General features: G+C 43.9%; 1 protein-coding gene across 3 annotated transcripts in view; it reads left to right on the top strand.

Moving 5' to 3' along the window:
- The first annotated feature begins 9 nt into the window (after positions 1–9).
- Positions 10–18,257, top strand: part of LOC106564094 (zinc finger protein 721) — a 29,716-nt gene continuing 11,468 nt past the window's right edge. Inside the window, exons 1-11 of one of the 3 annotated variants that reach the window (XM_045690635.1) lie at positions 10–358; positions 755–1,318; positions 1,700–1,763; positions 5,314–5,555; positions 7,616–8,009; positions 13,016–13,337; positions 13,665–13,754; positions 13,886–13,981; positions 14,153–14,282; positions 14,488–14,671; positions 14,960–15,456. In XM_045690635.1, coding sequence (XP_045546591.1) covers positions 350–358; positions 755–1,318; positions 1,700–1,763; positions 5,314–5,555; positions 7,616–8,009; positions 13,016–13,337; positions 13,665–13,754; positions 13,886–13,981; positions 14,153–14,282; positions 14,488–14,671; positions 14,960–15,456 — 2,592 coding nt within the window. In that variant the 5' untranslated portion in view covers positions 10–349. The remainder of the gene's footprint in view (positions 359–754; positions 1,319–1,699; positions 1,764–5,313; positions 5,556–7,615; positions 8,010–13,015; positions 13,338–13,664; positions 13,755–13,885; positions 13,982–14,152; positions 14,283–14,487; positions 14,672–14,959; positions 15,457–18,257) is intronic. The other 2 variants (XM_045690634.1, XM_045690633.1) reach the window with 2 other exon arrangements.

Below are 18,257 nucleotides of genomic sequence, written 5' to 3' on the forward strand. Positions count from 1 at the left end.
ATCTTTTACTTCTGTCTTTTTACTGTTAAGCTAGCAAGTTTATAGTTAGCCGATGGTAGCTTCTTATCTTCCCATTTTTGCATTTGCTAATACAACTATTCAGCTATGAACTTCGCGTTTGTCTTACGTTCATCGGCCACAGGACGTCGTTGAACGGCGACTTTTGGAGAGCACCGTAATATTATGTACTGGGCAACATCGTAAGCCTAACAGGTTAACAGGTTTAGCTACCGTTAGCCATGGCCCTGTCCTGTGTAACATGACAACTTTCTCGACCTGCTGATGATCCGTGTGTCATCACAGTGATCCTGTGATATTCCTGCCCGGTGGACCATCTTAACAACACAGCATGGATGAGGTATGAGGAAACTTTTGGGGGGAGGAACCGCTTTCTTTCAAGATATGAGTGTAAAGATTTCATGTAGCTAGCTTGCTAGCTTGTCGCCGATGACTACTAGTATCTGCTGTCAGTTGAATTGTTGGTGTAATAACAATGTAGTTTTTAGCTAATCACATAGTCACCCTTTCACGTGTCTAGCGTTAACTGTGTTGTTTCGCAATATGAAAGAAAGCAGCAACAACTTCTTGATTTGAGGAATCTTTACTTTAGTATCCGGCAGGAGACAATACAGCACAGCAGTGAAGCGATGTTCCTAACTCAGGGTCCAGCGGAGTAGACTGAACTAAGTGCTGAATTTGTTTAAATTGTTTACCTGTAAGGATGTAGCCTAGCCTGTGCTGTTTTCTGCTTCAGGAGTCTGCAGACCAAGCGGCCAGCCTGTCTCCTCTTCGCCTCAACGCTGGAGCTGACTGTAACCATGGTGACCAGAGCTCACTGTTGAGCCAGCAGAAGATGGTGTTGGAAAACCACGATTATCTCCATCACCGTGAAACACTGGCCTCAAAGGTTTCAGCGGAAGAGAGAGGAGTGTGGTGTGAGTCTGATGTCCCTGTAGTACAACAGAACAACCTCTACAACACAACATCATCCACGAAGAAGTCTTTCCCCTGCTCTGTGTGTGGACGACTCTTCACTACAAAACAGTCCCGGGACCGACACGTGAAGACCCACACGGGAGAGAAGCCGTTCCACTGCACCGTGTGTGGGAAGAGCTTCTCTCAGCAGTCCTCCTTTAGGATACACCAGAGGAGCCACACGGGGGAGAAGCCCTACCGCTGCCTTGAACCTGACTGTGGGAAGAGCTTCTACCAATCAGGAGCCTTGTTGAGACACGGAAGGGGTCACGCTGAGGGGTCGACTAGACTAAGAGCTGCTGGAGATGTGCTGCTTGTCCAACAGGATGATACTAGTAACAAGGTGGGGGAGAACTAGGGCTGTGTCTCAATTGGTAGAACTAGGGCTGTGTCTCAATTGGGAGAACTAGGGCTGTGTCTCAATTGGCCCCCTACTCCTTATATAGTGTACTACTTTTGACCAGGCACCAGGGGCCATCCCTATTCCCTAAATAGTGCACTACTTTTGACAGGAGCTGGCTATAATCAGTTACTCAGCCCTATGGGCCCTGGTCAAAGGTAGTGTACTATTTAGGGAATAGGGATTGTGCCTGGTAAAAAGTAGTGCAGAATATAGGGAATAGGGTGCTATTTGAGACGCGGACCCTAGACAACTAGCTGTACAATAACTTCTCAACTGGTATGTTTTAACCGTTTTTAACTTTTCATTGTTGCTTCATTTTAGAATTCTAAACTTCAGGCTGTAGTGGATGTGCTGCCAGAGCAAGAGGATGTCCGTCTGGCTGAAGGTACTGATGGGTGGTTTATGAACACATGTTGCTACTATGCAAACAAACAAACGAACACACATCTTCAATTGCAAATCATGTTCAAGTGAGTTACTGGCCCTTTGAGGACCACAATATACACTGAGTGTACAAAACATTAAGAACACCAGCTCTTCCCATGACATTTATATATATTTATTTATTTAGAATCCCAGCCCCCGTCGCCGCAGCAGGCCTTTTGGTAGTCCGTCATTGTAAATAAGAATTTGTTTTTAACTGACTTGCCTAGTTACATAAAGGTTAAATAAAATAGACTGACCAGGTGAAAGCTATGATCCCTTATTGATGTCACTTCAATCAGTATAGATGAAGGGGAGGAGACAGGTTAAAGAAGGATTTTCAAGCCTTGAGACAATTGAGACATGGATTGTATATTTGTGCCATTCAGAGGGTGAATGGGCAAATATATTTAAGTGCCTTTTGAACAGGGTATGGTAGTAGGAGCCAGACGCACCGGTTTGTGTCAAGAACTGCGATGGTGGTGGGTTTTTGACACTCAACAGTTTCCTGTGTGTATCAAGAATGGTCCACCACCCAAAGGACATCCAGCCAACTTGACACAACTGTGGGAAGCATTGGAGTCAACATGGGCCAGCATCCCTTTGGAACACTTTCGACACCTTGTGGAGTCCATGCCCCCCGACAAATTTAGTCTGTTCTGAGAGCAAAAGGGGAGGTGCAACTTAATATTAGGAAGGTGTTTCTAATGTTTTGTATAATCAGTGTAAATATCCCTCCAGACTTTGTTTTGTTTCATTGTGTTTTTATCCTGAATAATGTTTAATGTACACGACCGTTCAAAAGTTTGCGGTCACTTAGAAATATCCTTGGTTTAAAAAAAAATCATTTAAAATAGCATCAAATTGATCAGAAATACAGTGTAGACAATGTTAATGTTGTAAATGACTATTGTTGCTGGAAACGGCAGATTTTTTATGGAATATCTACATAGGCGTACAGAGGCCCGTTATCAGCAACCATCACTCCTGTATTCCAATGGCATGTTGTGTTAGCTAATCCAAGTTTATAATTTTAAAAGGCTAATTGCAAAAGGGTTTTCTAATGATCAATTGATCATTAGAAAACCCTTTTGCAATTATGTTAGCACAGCTGAAAACTGTTGTCTGATTAAAGAAGCAATAAAACTGCCGTTCTTTAGACGAGTTGAGTATCTGGAGCATCAGCATTTGTGGGTTCGATTACAGGCTCAAAATGGCCAGAAACAAAGCATTTTCTTCTGAAACTCATCAGTCTATTCTTGTTCTGAGAAATGAAGGCTTTTCCATGCGAGAAATTGCCAAGAAACTGAAGAGCTTGTACAACGCTGTGTACTACTCCCGTCACAGAACAGCGCAAACTGGCTCTAACCAGAATAGAAAGAGGAGTGGGAGGCCCCGGTGCACAACTGAGCAAGAGGACAAGTACATTAAAGTGTCTAGTTTGGAGAAACAGACGCCTCACAAGTCCTCAACTGGCAGCTTCAAATTCTCAAAAATGTTACATTAAATTCTCTGGCAACAGATCTGGTGGACATTCCTGCAGTCAGCATGCCAATTTCACACTCCTTCAAAACTTGCGACATCTGTGGCATTGTGTTTTGTGACAAAACTGCACATTTGAGTGGCCTTTTGTCCCCAGCACAAGGTACACCTGTGTAATGATCATGCTGTTTAATCAGCTTCTTGATATGCCACACCTGTCAGGTGGATGGATTATCTTGGCAAAGGAGAAATGCTCACTAACAGGGATGTAAACACATTTGTGCACAAAATGTTAGAGAAATAAGCTTTTTATGGGAAATTTCTGGGCTCTTTTATTTCAGCTCGTGAAACATGGGACCAAAACTTTACATGTTGCATTATATTTTTGTTTAGTGTATTTGAAGTCATTCCAAATACTTTATCTGGGATTAAGTGGGCTTGTTTGCGCAATGGAACCAATAAGAGTAGCCTCAAAAACCGCAAACCCCGCCCATCTGGTACTCCTGGCAAGCTAGAGCAAACGCTAACAGTATCTGAAAGATTTCAGATAGTATTTGAACCCAGGTCTGGTGGCCACTGGTCTAATCCAGAGACATATTTAGAGCGTTGGACCAACTTTGAAATTGTAATATTGTTCTAATTCTATACAAAGAATGATTTAAATGTTTCCCATGTTATGTTAATGGTGTGCTAACATGGCTCCATAGAATGTTGTAGTGTAATGTAAATGCATCATAATGCCGAAGCCTTAATCGCCCAGCTGTCTAAACACATGGTTCTGATCTAACCAATCCTATCTCATTCCCACAGGAGACAGTCCTGCTCCTCCTCCCAGCTCTGTAAACACATGGTTCTGATCTAACCAATCCTATCTCATTCCCACAGGAGACAGTCCTGCTCCTCCTCCCAGCTCTGTAAACACATGGTTCTGATCTAACCAATCCTATCTCATTCCCACAGGAGACAGTCCTGCTCCTCCTCCCAGCTCTGTAAACACATGGCTCTGATCTAACCAATAAATCAATCAAATGTATTTATAAAGCCCTTTTTACATCAGCCAATGTCACAAAGTGTTATATAGAAACCCAGCCTAAAACCCCAAACAGCAAGCAATGCAGATGTAGAAGCACGGTGGCTAGGAAAAACTCCCTAGAAAGGCCAGAAACCTAGAGAGGAACCTAGGAAGGAACCTAGAGAGGAAGCAAATAGCAGTCAGATTAACAAAGACCACGTAATACAAACATTTCTCACACACTTGCCAGAGTTTACATTGTACATTTGAAACCAGTTGAAGAATTCAATATGGGAATGTTTTTAAAGTAAGCTGTCGTCAAGTGAAGTATGAGATTCTGGGCCTTGTCAGGCCCGCTGCAGTTTTCCGGGTTTTTGTAACTGAGATTGTAGCAGCTTATAGTTTTGAGGAGAGACCCAGTAACTGGACTGTGATCTTGAGATCCCTGACACTGAGAAACACAAACAAAACAACATTGTTCTTCCTATGAGGGGTGGCCAGTCCTCTTCTGGCTGTGCCGGGTGGAGATTATAACAGTACATGGCCAAGATGTTCATAGATGACCAGCAGGGTCAAATAATAATAATCACAGTGGTTGTAGAGGGTGCAACAGGTCAGCACCTCAGGAGTAAATGTCAGTTGGCTTTTCATAGCTGAGCATTCAGAGTTAAAGATAGCAGGTGCGGTAGAGAGAGAGAGTTGAAAACAGCAGGTTCGGGACAAGGTACCACGTCCGGTGAACAGGTCAGGGTTCCATAGCCGCAGGCAGAACAGTTGAAACTGGAGCAGCAGCATGACAAGGTGAACTGGGGACAGCAAGGAGTCATCAGGCCAAGTAGTCCTGAGGCATGGTCCCAGGGCTCAGGTCCTCCGGGAGGGGAAAGAGAGAGAGAGAATTAGAGGGAGCATACTTAAATTCACACAGGACACCGGATAAAAATGGATAAATACTCCAGAGATAAGACTGACCCTAGCCCCCGACACAAACTATTTCAGCATAAACCTCTCATTCCCACAGGAGACAGTCCTGCTCCTCCTCCCAGCTCCGTCCCCTCTACACCGGGAAGACTACCTGTCCGACACCGGCAGAACCACAACAACACGTCCCACACCAACACCTGTCAGAAGTGCGGAGAGCAGTTCCCTACCTTCTACAAGCTGCGTGTCCACCTGACCACCCACAGGGGAGAGAAGCCCTTCTCCTGTCCAGACTGTGGTCAATGCTTCTCAGCCCGGGGGTACATGGAGTCACACCAGAGGGTAGGTTGAGTTGATTTGAGTGCATCCCAAATGGGACCCTATTACCATTGGGCTCTGGTCAAAAGCTGTGCACATACATACATACACACACACACAATGAGGGGAAAAAGTATTTGATCCCCTGCTGATTTTGTACGTTTGCCCACTGACAAAGAAATGATCAGTCTATAATTTTAATGGTAGGTTTATTTGAACAGTGAGAGACAGAATAACAACAAAAAAATCCAGAAAAACGCATGTCAAAAATGTTATAAATTGATTTGCATTTTAATGAGGGAAATAAGTATTTGACCCCTCTGCAAAACATGACTTAGTACTTGGTGGCAAAACCCTTGTTGGCAATCACAGAGGTCAGACGTTTCTTGTAGTTGGCTACCAGGTTTGCACACATCTCAGGAGGGATTTTGTCCCACTCCTCTTTGCAGATCTTCTCCAAGTCATTAAGGTTTCGAGGCTGACGTTTGGCAACTCGAACCTTCAGCTCCCTCCACAGATTTTCTATGGGGTTAAGGTCTGGAGACTGGCTAGGCCACTCCAGGACCTTAATGTGCTTCTTCTTGAGCCACTCCTTTGTTGCCTTGGCCGTGTGTTTTGGGTCATTGTCATGCTGGAATACCCATCCGCGACCCATTTTCAATGCTCTGGCTGAGGGAAGGAGGTTCTCACCCAAGATTTGACGGTACATGGCCCCGTCCATCGTCCCTTTGATGCGGTGAAGTTGTCCCGTCCCCTTAGCATAAAAACACCCCCAAAGCATAATGTTTCCACCTCCATGTTTGACGGTGGGGATGGTGTTCTTGGGGTCATAGGCAGCATTCCTCCTCCTCCAAACACGGCGAGTTGAGTTGATGCCAAAGAGCTCCATTTTGGTCTCATCTGACCATAACACTTTCACCCAGTTGTCCTCTGAATCATTCAGATGTTCATTGGCAAACTTCAGACGGGCATGTATATCTGCTTTCTTGAGCAGGGGGGACCTTGTGGGCGCTGCCTGATTTCAGTCCTTCACGGCGTAGTGTGTTACCAATTGTTTTCTTGGTGACTATGGTCCCAGCTGCCTTGAGATCATTGACAAAATCCTCCCGTGTAGTTCTGGGTTGATTCCTCACCGTTCTCATGATCATTGCAACTCCACGAGGTGAGATCTTGCATGGAGCCCCAGGCCGAGGGATATTGACTGTTCTTTTGTGTTTCTTCCATTTACGAATAATCTCACCAACTGTTGTCACCTTCTCACCAAGCTGCTTGGCGATGGTCTTGTAGCCCATTCCAGCCTTGTGTAGGTCTACAATCTTGTCCCTGACATCCTTGGAGAGCTCTTTGGTCTTGGTCATGGTGGAGAGTTTGGAATCTGATTGATTGCTTCTGTGGACAGGTGTCTTTTATACAGGTAACAAGCTGAGATTAGGAGCACTCCCTTTAAGAGTGTGCTCCTAATCTCAGCTCGTTACCTGTATAAAAGACACCTGGGAGCCAGAAATCTTTCTGATTGAGAGGGGGTCAAATACTTATTTCCCTCATTAAAATGCAAATCAATTTATAACATTTTTGACATGCGTTTTTCTGGATTTTTTTGTTGTTATTCTGTCTCTCACTGTTCAAATAAACCTACCATTAAAATTATAGACTGATCATTTCTTTGTCACTGGGCAAACGTACAAAATCAGCAGGGGATCAAATACTTTTTTCCCTCACTGTGTGTGTGTGTGTATATATATATATACATATAGAATACAGGAACATTTGGGATGCGCGCGTGCAATGATGTCAGAGGGAAAAGTAAAGTGTTTATCGTTTTCAGTAACTTCTTTATTATTGTAATATTCCAAACAGCAGTTTCACCAAATACGGATTCCAGGTTTGACTAAAGGATCACTTTAGTCAAACAATATATTTTTGGTATTTTCATTCATTAGCCAATGGTACTACAACCCCCCCAAAAATTGTGCATGTCAAGTTTTGAAGATAGAGCACTTTTTGTCCAAAGCAAAAACTCTGATAGTTTATCAAAAAAACATTCCTTTTAAATACACTTATTTTCAATGTGGTCCTGGGTGTAGGTACACATCAAGGAGAGACCACACCCATGCCCCGACTGTGGTAAGAGGTTCCTCTCCCTGGGAGACCTGAAGAAACACCAGCAGAGCTTCTCCGAGGAGAGACCGTACAGCTGCTCCGAGTGCAGGAAGAGTTTCACCCAGCCGGGGTTCCTAAGGGCACACCAGAGGACACACACCGGGGTAAAAGGTTACCGCTGCTCCTACTGTCACAAGGACTTCTTCACTGCCTCCAGTCTGAGGAGACACAGGAAGCAGGCGCATGCGGAAGAGACCGTCACACTGCCCCCTAGTGGTGGACTCCAGCTGTCACATGCTGGAGAGAGCCTGGGTCAAGCTGAAGCTGGTGTACCAGGACTGAAGGTCATAGTAAAGGAGGAGGAGGATCCTGCTTTTGGTGAGTACATGTTCTGTCACATGTCATAGGCACGCCTTATTGTGTCAGACCGGTTTAGTTACACACCAATTACTAATAAAACGAAGTAAGGAGGGCTTCTCCTATTAAATATAAATCATTAAAGCTAGAGTCCTTAATTAAAACAATAACAAAGCGGGCACCCCGCCTCTGTTTCGGTAAAAAGCTGAGGTACGGGCCTGGAGAAATGTAACTACTCTCAAATGCATAGACCGAGCTATGAATGCAAGGATAGTTTTAAGTCTACACAGTGTTTGATAAAAACATTGGAGCAAAACAATTTTATATTTTGGGTTCTGATGGGGTATGACAGTTTTACATTTACATTTTAGTCATTTAGCAGACGCTCTTATCCAGAGCGACTTACAGTAGTGAATACATACATGAAATGAAAATGAAATGTCTTTTTTTTTTTTTTTGTACTGGCCCCCCGTGGGAATCGAACCCACAACCCTGGCGTTGCACACACCATGCTGGCGTTGCGAACACCATGCTCTACCAACTGAGCCACAGGGAGTTACCAACTGAGCCACAGGGAGTTACAGTTGAACTAAACTCATTAAATATTTATAAGTTATATTCTACAAGAATCAATGAGTATATATCATTAAAGGAACGTTCCACAGCTTGCCTCCACAACTCCACAGCGAGTTGTTACAGGCAAACCTCTCCGGCCACGTTGCAAAAATAAATGCACACGTACAGTACATGTCATTCAATCATTTCACCCATACCACTCGCGCAGCGTCTGTGTTGCCAAGCGCTAAAATAGAACTTGGTTCTATTTAAGTTGCTCCACCCACTGCAAGACCCTCCTTATTGGATATCAGGAAGATACAAACCCAAGTCCCCTCCTTATTGGATACCAGGAAGATACAAACCCAAGTCCCCTCCTTATTGGATACCAGAAAGATACAAACCCAAGTCCCCTCTTTATTGGATACCAGGAAGATACAAACCCAAGTCCCCTCCTTATTGGATTCCAGGAAGATAAAAACCCAAGTCCCCTCTTTATTGGATACCAGGAAGATACAAATAAGGAGGGGACTTGGGTTTGTATTTATTTTTTGGAACCAGGAGAATAATGGCGTCGGAGGGTAGGGCTGCCGTCTTATCGGCTCTCAACCAATCATGCTATTTTGTTTGTTTTTTCGCGTTGTTCGTAACTTGTTTTGTACATAATGTTGCTGCCACCATCTCTTATGACCGAAAAGAGCTTCTGGACATCAGAGCTGGGATTATTCATCTCAAATTGGACGAGGAGTTCTTCTTCAATGAGTCGGACGCGAGGGGTATACTGCAGACACCCAACCAGGCCCAGGTCCCTGTGATTTGCTGGAGAAGGAAACAGAGATTTTGAGGCAAAAGATCAGGGTGCCTTGTGAGGATCAGGCGACGAGTGGCTAATTTGCCCTTGCCTTCCATTCTGCTAGCTAACGTTCAATTGCTGGAAAATAAATGGGACGAACTGAAAGCACGTATATCCTACCAACGGGACATTAAAAACTGTATTATCTTATGTTTCACCGAGTCGTGGCTGAACGAGGGACGTTAAGAACATACAGCTGGCGGGTTATACACTATCGGCAAGACAACAGTAACCTCTAGTAAAACATGGGGCGGGGGCCTATGCATTTATGTAAACAACAGCTGGTGCAGTGAGTGAATATAAACCCTTGGTCTTACCCCATTCTACTTTAGTATTACATTAACCTCTTATGCAAGGGGGCAGTATTTTCACGTCCGGATGAAAAGCGTGCCCAAAGTAAACTGCCTGTTACTCAGGCCCAGAGGCCAGAATATGCATATAATTAGTAGATTTGGACAGAAAACACTCTAAAGTTTCCAAAACTGTTAAAATAATGTCTGTGAGTATAACAGAACTCATATGACGGGCGAAAATCTGAGAAAAATCCAACCAGGAAGTGGGAAATTTGAGGTTTGTAGTTTTTCAAGTGATTGCCTATCCAATATCCAGTGTAAATGGGGTCAGATTGCACTTCCTAAAGCTTCCAGTAGATGTCAACAGTCTTTAGAAAGTTGTTTCAGGCTTCTCTTGTGAAAGGGGAGCGAATAAGAGCTGTTTCAACAATTGGTCAGGCTGAACGCTTTTAGTTTAGTCTTGCGCGTGGCCGTGAGCGCGACGGTCGTTCCCTTTCCTTTCTAATGACAACGGAATTGTCCGGTTGGAATGTTATTGAAGATTTATGATAAAAACATCCTAAAGATTGATTATATACATCGTTTGACATGTTTCTACAAACTGTAATGGAACTTTTTTGACTTTTCGTCTGGATTTAGTGCCCGCGCTTTGTGCATTTGGATTAGTGAACTAAACGCGTGAACAAAAAGGAGGTATTTGGACATAAAGATTAACTTTATCGAACAAAACAAACATTTATTGTGGAACTGGGATTCCTGGGAGTGCATTCCGATGAAGATCATCAAAGGTAAGTGAATATTTATTATAACGCTATTTCTGACTTTTGTTGACTCCACAACTTGGCGGGTATCTGTATGGCTTGTTTTGGTGGCTGAGCGCTGTACTCAGATTATCGCATGGTGTGCTTTCGCCGTAAAGCTTTTTTGAAATCTGACACAGCGGTTGCATTAAGGACAGGTTTTCTCTAATCCTATGTATAACACTTGTATCTTTCATCAAAGTTTATGATGAGTATTTCTGTAAATTGATGTGTCTCTGCAAATTCACCGGATGTTTTGGAGGCAAAAGATTACTGAACATAACACGCCAATGTAAACTGAGATTTTTGTATATAAATATGAATTTTATCGAACAAAACATACATGTATTGTGTAACATGAAGTCCTATGAGTGTCATCAGATGAAGATCATCAAAGGTTAGTGATTCATTTTATCTCTATTTCTGCTTTTTGTGACTCCTCTCTTTGGCTGGAAAATGGCTGTTTTTTTGTGACTAGGCGCTGACCTAACATAATTGCATGGTATGCTTTCGCCGTAAAGCCTTTTTGAAATCGGACACTGTGGTTGGATTAACAAGAAGTTTATCTTTAAAATGGTGTATAATACTTGCATGTTTGAGGAATTTTAATTATGAGATTTCTGTTGTTTGAATATGGCGCCCTGCAATTTCACTGGCTGTTGTCAAATCGATCCCGTTAACGGGATTTGAGCCAAAATAAGTTTTAATATGTTTTGAAACAACTCAGATACCATTTGGAAAAAATGATTGCACATTATTACAGTTCATCCAGAGGATCATCAACCTGGATGAAGCCTCTATAGTGACCATTAGGAGATATATATTCCTCATCAACCTGGATAAAGCCTCTGTACTGACCATTAGGAGATATATATTCCTCATCAACCTGGATGAAGCCTCTGTACTGACCATCAGGAGATATATATTCCTCATCAACCTGGATGAAGCCTCTGTACTGACCATCAGGAGATAGATATTCCTCATCAACCTGGATAAAGCCTCTTTAGTGACCATTAGGAGATATATATTCCTCATCAACCTGGATAAAGCCTCTATAGTGACCATCAGGAGATAGATATTCCTCATCAACCTGGATGAAGCCTCTGTACTGACCATTAGGAGATATATATTCCTCATCAACCTGGATGAAGCCTCTATGGTGACCATCAGGAGATATATATTCCTCATCAACCTGGATAAAGCCTCTATGGTGACCATCAGGAGATAGATATTCCTCATCAACCTGGATAAAGCCTCTATGGTGACCATCAGGAGATATATATTCCTCATCAACCTGGATAAAGCCTCTATAGTGTACTGACCATCAGGAGATAGATATTCCTCATCAACCTGGATAAAGCCTCTATAGTGTACTGACCATCAGGAGAATGCGCCCAACCACCATGGCAGGTGAAACCACTCTTGTTTTTCCCCAAGTCTTTCTCCTTGAAGTATCCACTCCAGGAAGAACCAGTAGGCTGTGGTAGGCAGGCGGTATTTTCTGAAAGGGGGAAAAAATAAATAAAAGACGAATCAGATTTGTTGTTAGGATGGTGTGTTCTCTAACATTAGTAAACCCAGCAGATAGATGGATCCGATACCAAGGTAACGTGATCTAAGTCTACAATGACGACGAAAATATAAACAAGATGTCGGGAGATTACCATAGCACGCTTGTAGCCTATTGAATGCTATACGAGACTAGTAAATACAGCTATTTTTCGATATTATTGTGGGAGCACACCCAGCAGCCAAATATGGCAATTTTCAAGTCAGTGTTAGCCTAGCAGGTAACGTAGAGAAAAGCATTCTATGTCAATGCTACCAATTTTCTCTACGTAACCAGCTAGGCTATGTCAATGCTACCAATTTTCTCTACGTTACCAGCTAGGCTATGTCAATGCTACCACTTTTCTCTTCGTTACCAGCTAGGCTATGTCAATGCGCTAGCTCTAGATGTAAAGAAACTAGGCAGATCTCTAAGTTAAGTAACGATAGCAGAACCTAACGATTCAACAGCGCTAACGTTATATGTCAGTTTTTCAATATAAAAAGATTAGCTAGCGCAAAACACTTACTCTGCTGTTATCTGTCTTCTTGGCCCCGCTGGTTTAGGATGTCTTCTCCAGTTGATCTTCAGGATTACAGTCTCAAGGCTGTTTAACTAGGAACGTACACATTTTCCCCGCATTCGAGGGGGCGAGGCAAGTAGAGATCAGGAAATCAACCTCGCTCCTCCCTGATTAGCCCCAAATATGCCACTGATGGTAAAATCCGGATACAAAAAATAATACCTAGCTTTTGATCTACAGTCCTACAGGTTCATAACGTGATCTGGACAACAATGTTGAGGTCAAAAATGGCCATAGAGTTCCTTTTTTAATTAAGTCCAAAAATGGATGTAGCAACTGCAGATTGTAGCTTTTTTTTTAATTACTCATTACCCTTTGACCTTCAGTTCTCATGTTAAGTTTGTTAGTTATGGTTTAGTATATTTAACCCAAACTATTGTCCTCATCCACACAGGAGACAGTTCTAACAACCACCACTCTGAGACTACTGAGGAGAGTCTCCCTGCAGCCGTAGAGCATAAACAACAACAACATAAACAGCAACACAGCTGTCACAGAAGAGCCCACCCCTGCCCTGTGTGTGGAAAGGAGTTTCCCATTGCATACAAGCTTCAAGTCCATATGAGAATCCACACTGGAGAGAAGCCTTACTCCTGCTCTGTGTGTGGGAAGAGCTTCGCCCAGAAGGGGAGCCTGACGCTCCACCAGATCGTCCACACCGGAGAGAAACCTTACTCCTGCCCCGACTGTGGGAACACCTTCTCCCAGATGATCAGGTGTGTTGTTGTTATCAGTGTAGATCAGTGTCGTATTTATTAGTGCACACCTAGATTCTAGTGCACGCCATAGCAAAAAATGTTTTGCAAAGGGAAACGAAAACAAGTGCTTCTTATTGAACAGGTCATCCCTTCTCTGTTACGGCCTTGTGCAACCTTTTGGTTCCTAGTGAATATGACCCTGGTCCGTCCTTTTTAAGTATATATATGTATTTAGTTTGGCATATGTCATTTGCATGCTCATGGAGTTCATTGGTTTGTTTTGACTGGCTGCTATGTGGGTGTAATAGAACTTGAACTACATATAACTAACTTATAACTGATCAGCCTGAAGAGACACCAACTGTTGCACACGGGAGAGAGACCGTACCGCTGCTCCGAGTGTGGGAGAAGCTACACCCAGCAGAGAAACCTGAGGTCTAAACTATGCTTTTTATTTATCAATTATAAGGTTTACAGGGTCATTTCAAGTAGTCAAGTGGTTTTTGTAGTTTTTTTAATCTATTTTTATCTTGTCGTTTTTTTTATCTATTTTTATCTTATCTTAGGGCCCACCAGCTGAAGCACACCGCAGAGAGACTTCACTGCTGCTCTGTGTGTGGGAAGAGCTTCTTCACACCCTCAGGACTCAGGGATCACCAGAGGTTAGTATGGACTTGAATCGATGATTTCACTATTATTTTTGTCATCTCTTTTATTTGATGTTCCTTTATTAATCACTTTTATTGCCTTCTGTTGTTTTTTTGATCTCCTATATTTCATTGTTAAGTGTTGTGATTTTAAATACACTTTAAATAAAGTTTGATTTGATTTAGGTCTCACACAGGAGAGAAACCATTCCCCTGCTCTGTGTGTGGGAAGAGCTTCTCACGGCCTGGTCTCCTGAGAGAACACCAGCAGACTCACACAGGAGATGGTGGACAGGTGGAGCGAGACCGCAGCAAGGTGGGACACAATTATAGCCACGTCCCAAATCGCAATAGCCTGGGCCTTGGGAATAGGGTTCCATTTAAATTATGACTGACAGTGTTTCAAGAGGAGACGTCAATATTCTGTCATCTAGGGAACCTTCATAGGTAGTTAGGGCCAAGAGCTTTGTTATTCCTATCTTGTTTTTTTTAAATAATATTTAATTCAATTTCCATTCTAGGACCCTGGTGACCAATCGAGCCCCAAACCCAAAGAGTCCCTGGGTGAAACTCTGGGACTGAAAATTATAGTTGAAGAACTGGAGAAAGAAGAGGAGGGGAAGAAGGCGAGAGAAGAAGAGGATGAGGAAGTTGGTGGTTTGATCAATTCCGACGGAGAGGAAGTTGGTCACGTTTCTCTTTCTAGTAAGAGGCAGAATGATGACGATTTTGATTGAGCTCTTCATTGTTGAAGGATGCATCCCAAAAATGGCACCCAATTCCCTACATAGCACTACTTTTGACCAGAGCCCTTTAGGGAATAGGGTGCTATTTGGGACGCAGCCTCTGTGTTAGTTAGTCGGTCAGCTAGTGTTAGCATAACGGCTAAGTATTTGTTTAACCTGTTCTACACTTTTGCCCATAGGGTTCTATGTCGGGAATAGGATGTCATTTGGCAGATCCATTGTTTAACCTCTTCATTTATCCACACAGGAAAAAGCCCTGTCCCAGTCTTTGTTAGCGGTGAGATTCCCTCTACATCAGCAGAACCTGAACAACACCAACAAATCCAGGAGAAACGATGCAGAACCAAGAAGCCTCACCTCTGCTCGGTGTGTGGAAAGGAGTTCCCTAAACCATCGAAGCTAGTTGCACATCTCCGCACACACAGTGGAGAGAAACCCTTCCGCTGCTCCGTGTGCGGTAGAGGTTTCTCCACAGGGGGTATCACCCTACAGAGACACCTTTTGACGCACACAGGGGAGAAACCTTACCACTGCTCTGTCTGTGGGAAGAGGTTCATCCAGCGAGGGAACCTGTTAAAACACCAGAAGGTACACACTGGAGAAAAACCTTACTCCTGCTCCGTGTGTGGACGGAGTTTCCCTCGATTTGAGCGTCTGAAGGACCACCAGCGGACACATACAGGAGAGAAACCTCAATCTTGCGATGTCTGTGGGATGAGGTTCTCCTACGCGTCCTCCCTCAAGGTCTTTTAGCCATTATTACCACACTTCCCTACATTGTTTTTTATCACTCAAATGTAATTTTATTTGTCACATGCTTTGTAAACAACAGGTGTAGACAACAGGTGTAGACTATATACACAATGAGTAACGATAGCTTGGCTATATAGACAATGAGTAACGATAACTTGGCCAATACCGAGTCCATGTGCAGGGTTACGAGGTAATTGAGGTAGATATGTACATATAACTAGGAATAAAGTGACAGATAATAAAGAGTAACAAACTATTTATTAGTCTTATGGCTTGGGGGGTAGAAGCTGTTCATGGTCCTGTTGGTTCCAGACTTGATGCATAGGTACCGCTTGCCGTGCATTAGCACAGAGAGCAGTCTATGACTTGAGTCTTTGACAATGTTTAGGGCTTTCCGCCTGGTATAGAGGTCCTGGATGGCTGGGAGCTTGTAGCCAGTGAAGTACTGGGCCGTACGCGCTACCCTCTAGTGCCTTGCAGTCAGATGCCAAGCAGTTGCCATACCAGGCAGTGATGCAACCAGTCAGGATACTCTCGATGGTGCAGCTGTAAAACCTTTTGAGGATCTGAGGACCCATTCCAAATCTTCTCAGCCTCCTGAGGGGGAAGAGGCGTTGTCGTGCCCTCTTCACGAATGTGTTCTGTGTTTGGACCATGATAGAGCCTTAGTGATGTGGACACCGAGGAACTTGAAGCTCTCAACCTGTTCCACTACAGCCCCATCGATTGTGAATGGGGGAGTGCTCAGCCCTCCGTTTCCTGTAGTCCACTGTCAGCGCCTTTATCTTGCTCACATTGAGGGAGAGGTTGTTGTCCTGGAACCACACTGCCAGGTCTCTGACCTCCTCCCTATAGGCTGCCTCATTGTCATCGGTGATCAGGCCTACCACTGTTGTGTTGTCAGCAAACGTAATGATGGTGTTGGAGTCGTGCACGGCCAAGCAGTCGTGGGTGAACAGGGAATACAGGAGGGGACTGAGCACACACCCCTGAGGGGCCCCCGTGTTGAGGGTCAGCGTGGCAGATGTGTTGTTGCCTACCCTCATCACCTGGGGCCGGCCCTTCAGGAAGTCCAGTATCCAGTTGCAGAAGGTGTTCAATCCTAGGGTCCATTGCTTAGTGATGATTTTGGAGGGCACTATGGTGTTGAGCTGTAGTCAATCAACAGCATTCTTACATAGGTGTTCAGATGGGAAAAGATAGTGTGGTGTGCAATAGAGATTGCATCATCTGTGGATCTGTTGGGGCGGTAATGTGAATTGGAGTGGGTCCAGGGTGTCTGGGATGATGATGGTGTTGATGTGAGCCATGACCAGCCTTTCAAAGCATTTCACGACTACAGAAGTGTGTTACGGGCGATAGTCATTTAGACAGGTCACCTTGGCCTTCTTGGGCACAGGGACTATGGTGGTCTGCTTGAAACATGTAGATATTACTGACTGGCTCAGGGAGAGATTGAAAATGTTAGTGAAGACACTTGCCAGCTGGTCAGCGTATGCTCTGAGTATGCATCCTGGTAATCTGTCTGGCCCTGTGGCCATAGTAAATGTTAACCTGTTTAATGGTCTTCCTCACATCGGCTACAGAGAGTGTGATCACAGAGTCGTCTGGAACAGCCGGTGCTCCCATACAAGGTTCACTGTTGCTTGACTTTTAGCTCGTCTGGTAGGCTCGCGTCACTGGGCAGCTCTCGGCTAGGTTTCCCTTTGTAATCTGTGATAGTTTGCAAGCCCTGCCACATCCGACGTGTGTCAGAGCCAATGTATGAGGATTCGATCCTGTATTGATGCTTTGCCTTTTTGATGGTTCATCGGAGGGCGTAGCAAAATGTCTTATAAGCTTCCGGATTAGACTCCCGCTCCTTGAAAGCGACAGCTCTAGCCTTTAGCTCAGTGCGGATGTTGCCTGTAATCCATGGCTTCTGGTTGGGATATCTACGTACCGTCACTGTGGGGACGATGTCGTCGATGCACTTATTAATGAAGCTGGTGACTGATGTGGTAAACTCCTCAATCCTGGAACATATTCCAGTCTGTGCTGAAGAGAAACAGTCCTGTAGCTTAGCATCCGCTTCATCGGACCACTTCCGTATTGAGTGCATTACTGGAACTTCCTGTTTGAGTTTTTGCTTGTAAGCAGGAATCAGGAGGATAGAGTTATGGTCAGATTTGCCAAATGGAGGGCGAGGGAGATATTTGTATGCGTTTCTGTGTGTGGAGTAAAGGTGATGGTAGAAATGAGGTAAAACAGATTTCAGTTTGCCTGCATTTAAAATCACCGGCCACTAGGAGCGCCGCCTCTGGATGAGTGTTTTAATTTTCTTGTTTATGGTCCTATATTGGTAAATAGTGTGGTCTACAGCTTATCATGAGGTATTCTAACTCGGGTGAGCAGAACCTTCATTTTAGAGATTGAGCAACCAGCTGTTGTTAAGAGACATACACCTCCCCCTTTGAGCTTACCTGACGCTGCCGTTCTGTCCTGCTGATGCATAGAAAAACCAGCTAGATGTGTATATAATCCATGTCTTTTGTTCAGCCACGACTCTGAGAAACATAGGATATTCCAGTTCTTCAGGTCCCGTTGATATGATAGTCTCGAAATGGAGCTCATCCAGTTTGTTCTCCAGTGATTACACGTTCGCTAATAGAACGGAGGGTAGAAGCGGATTATGTCAACCGACATAGTTCACTAGTTATCTCCACATTCCCTTTTCCCTAAATTCTTTTTATCCCTTTAATGATGTAAAGTGAGTTGTGACCCGTCTAATATGCGTTTTAATTAAATTCTGA

Source organism: Salmo salar, chromosome ssa12 (genome assembly GCF_905237065.1).
Source record: "Salmo salar chromosome ssa12, Ssal_v3.1, whole genome shotgun sequence".
In the NCBI taxonomy this organism is placed as follows: Eukaryota; Metazoa; Chordata; class Actinopteri; order Salmoniformes; family Salmonidae; genus Salmo; species Salmo salar.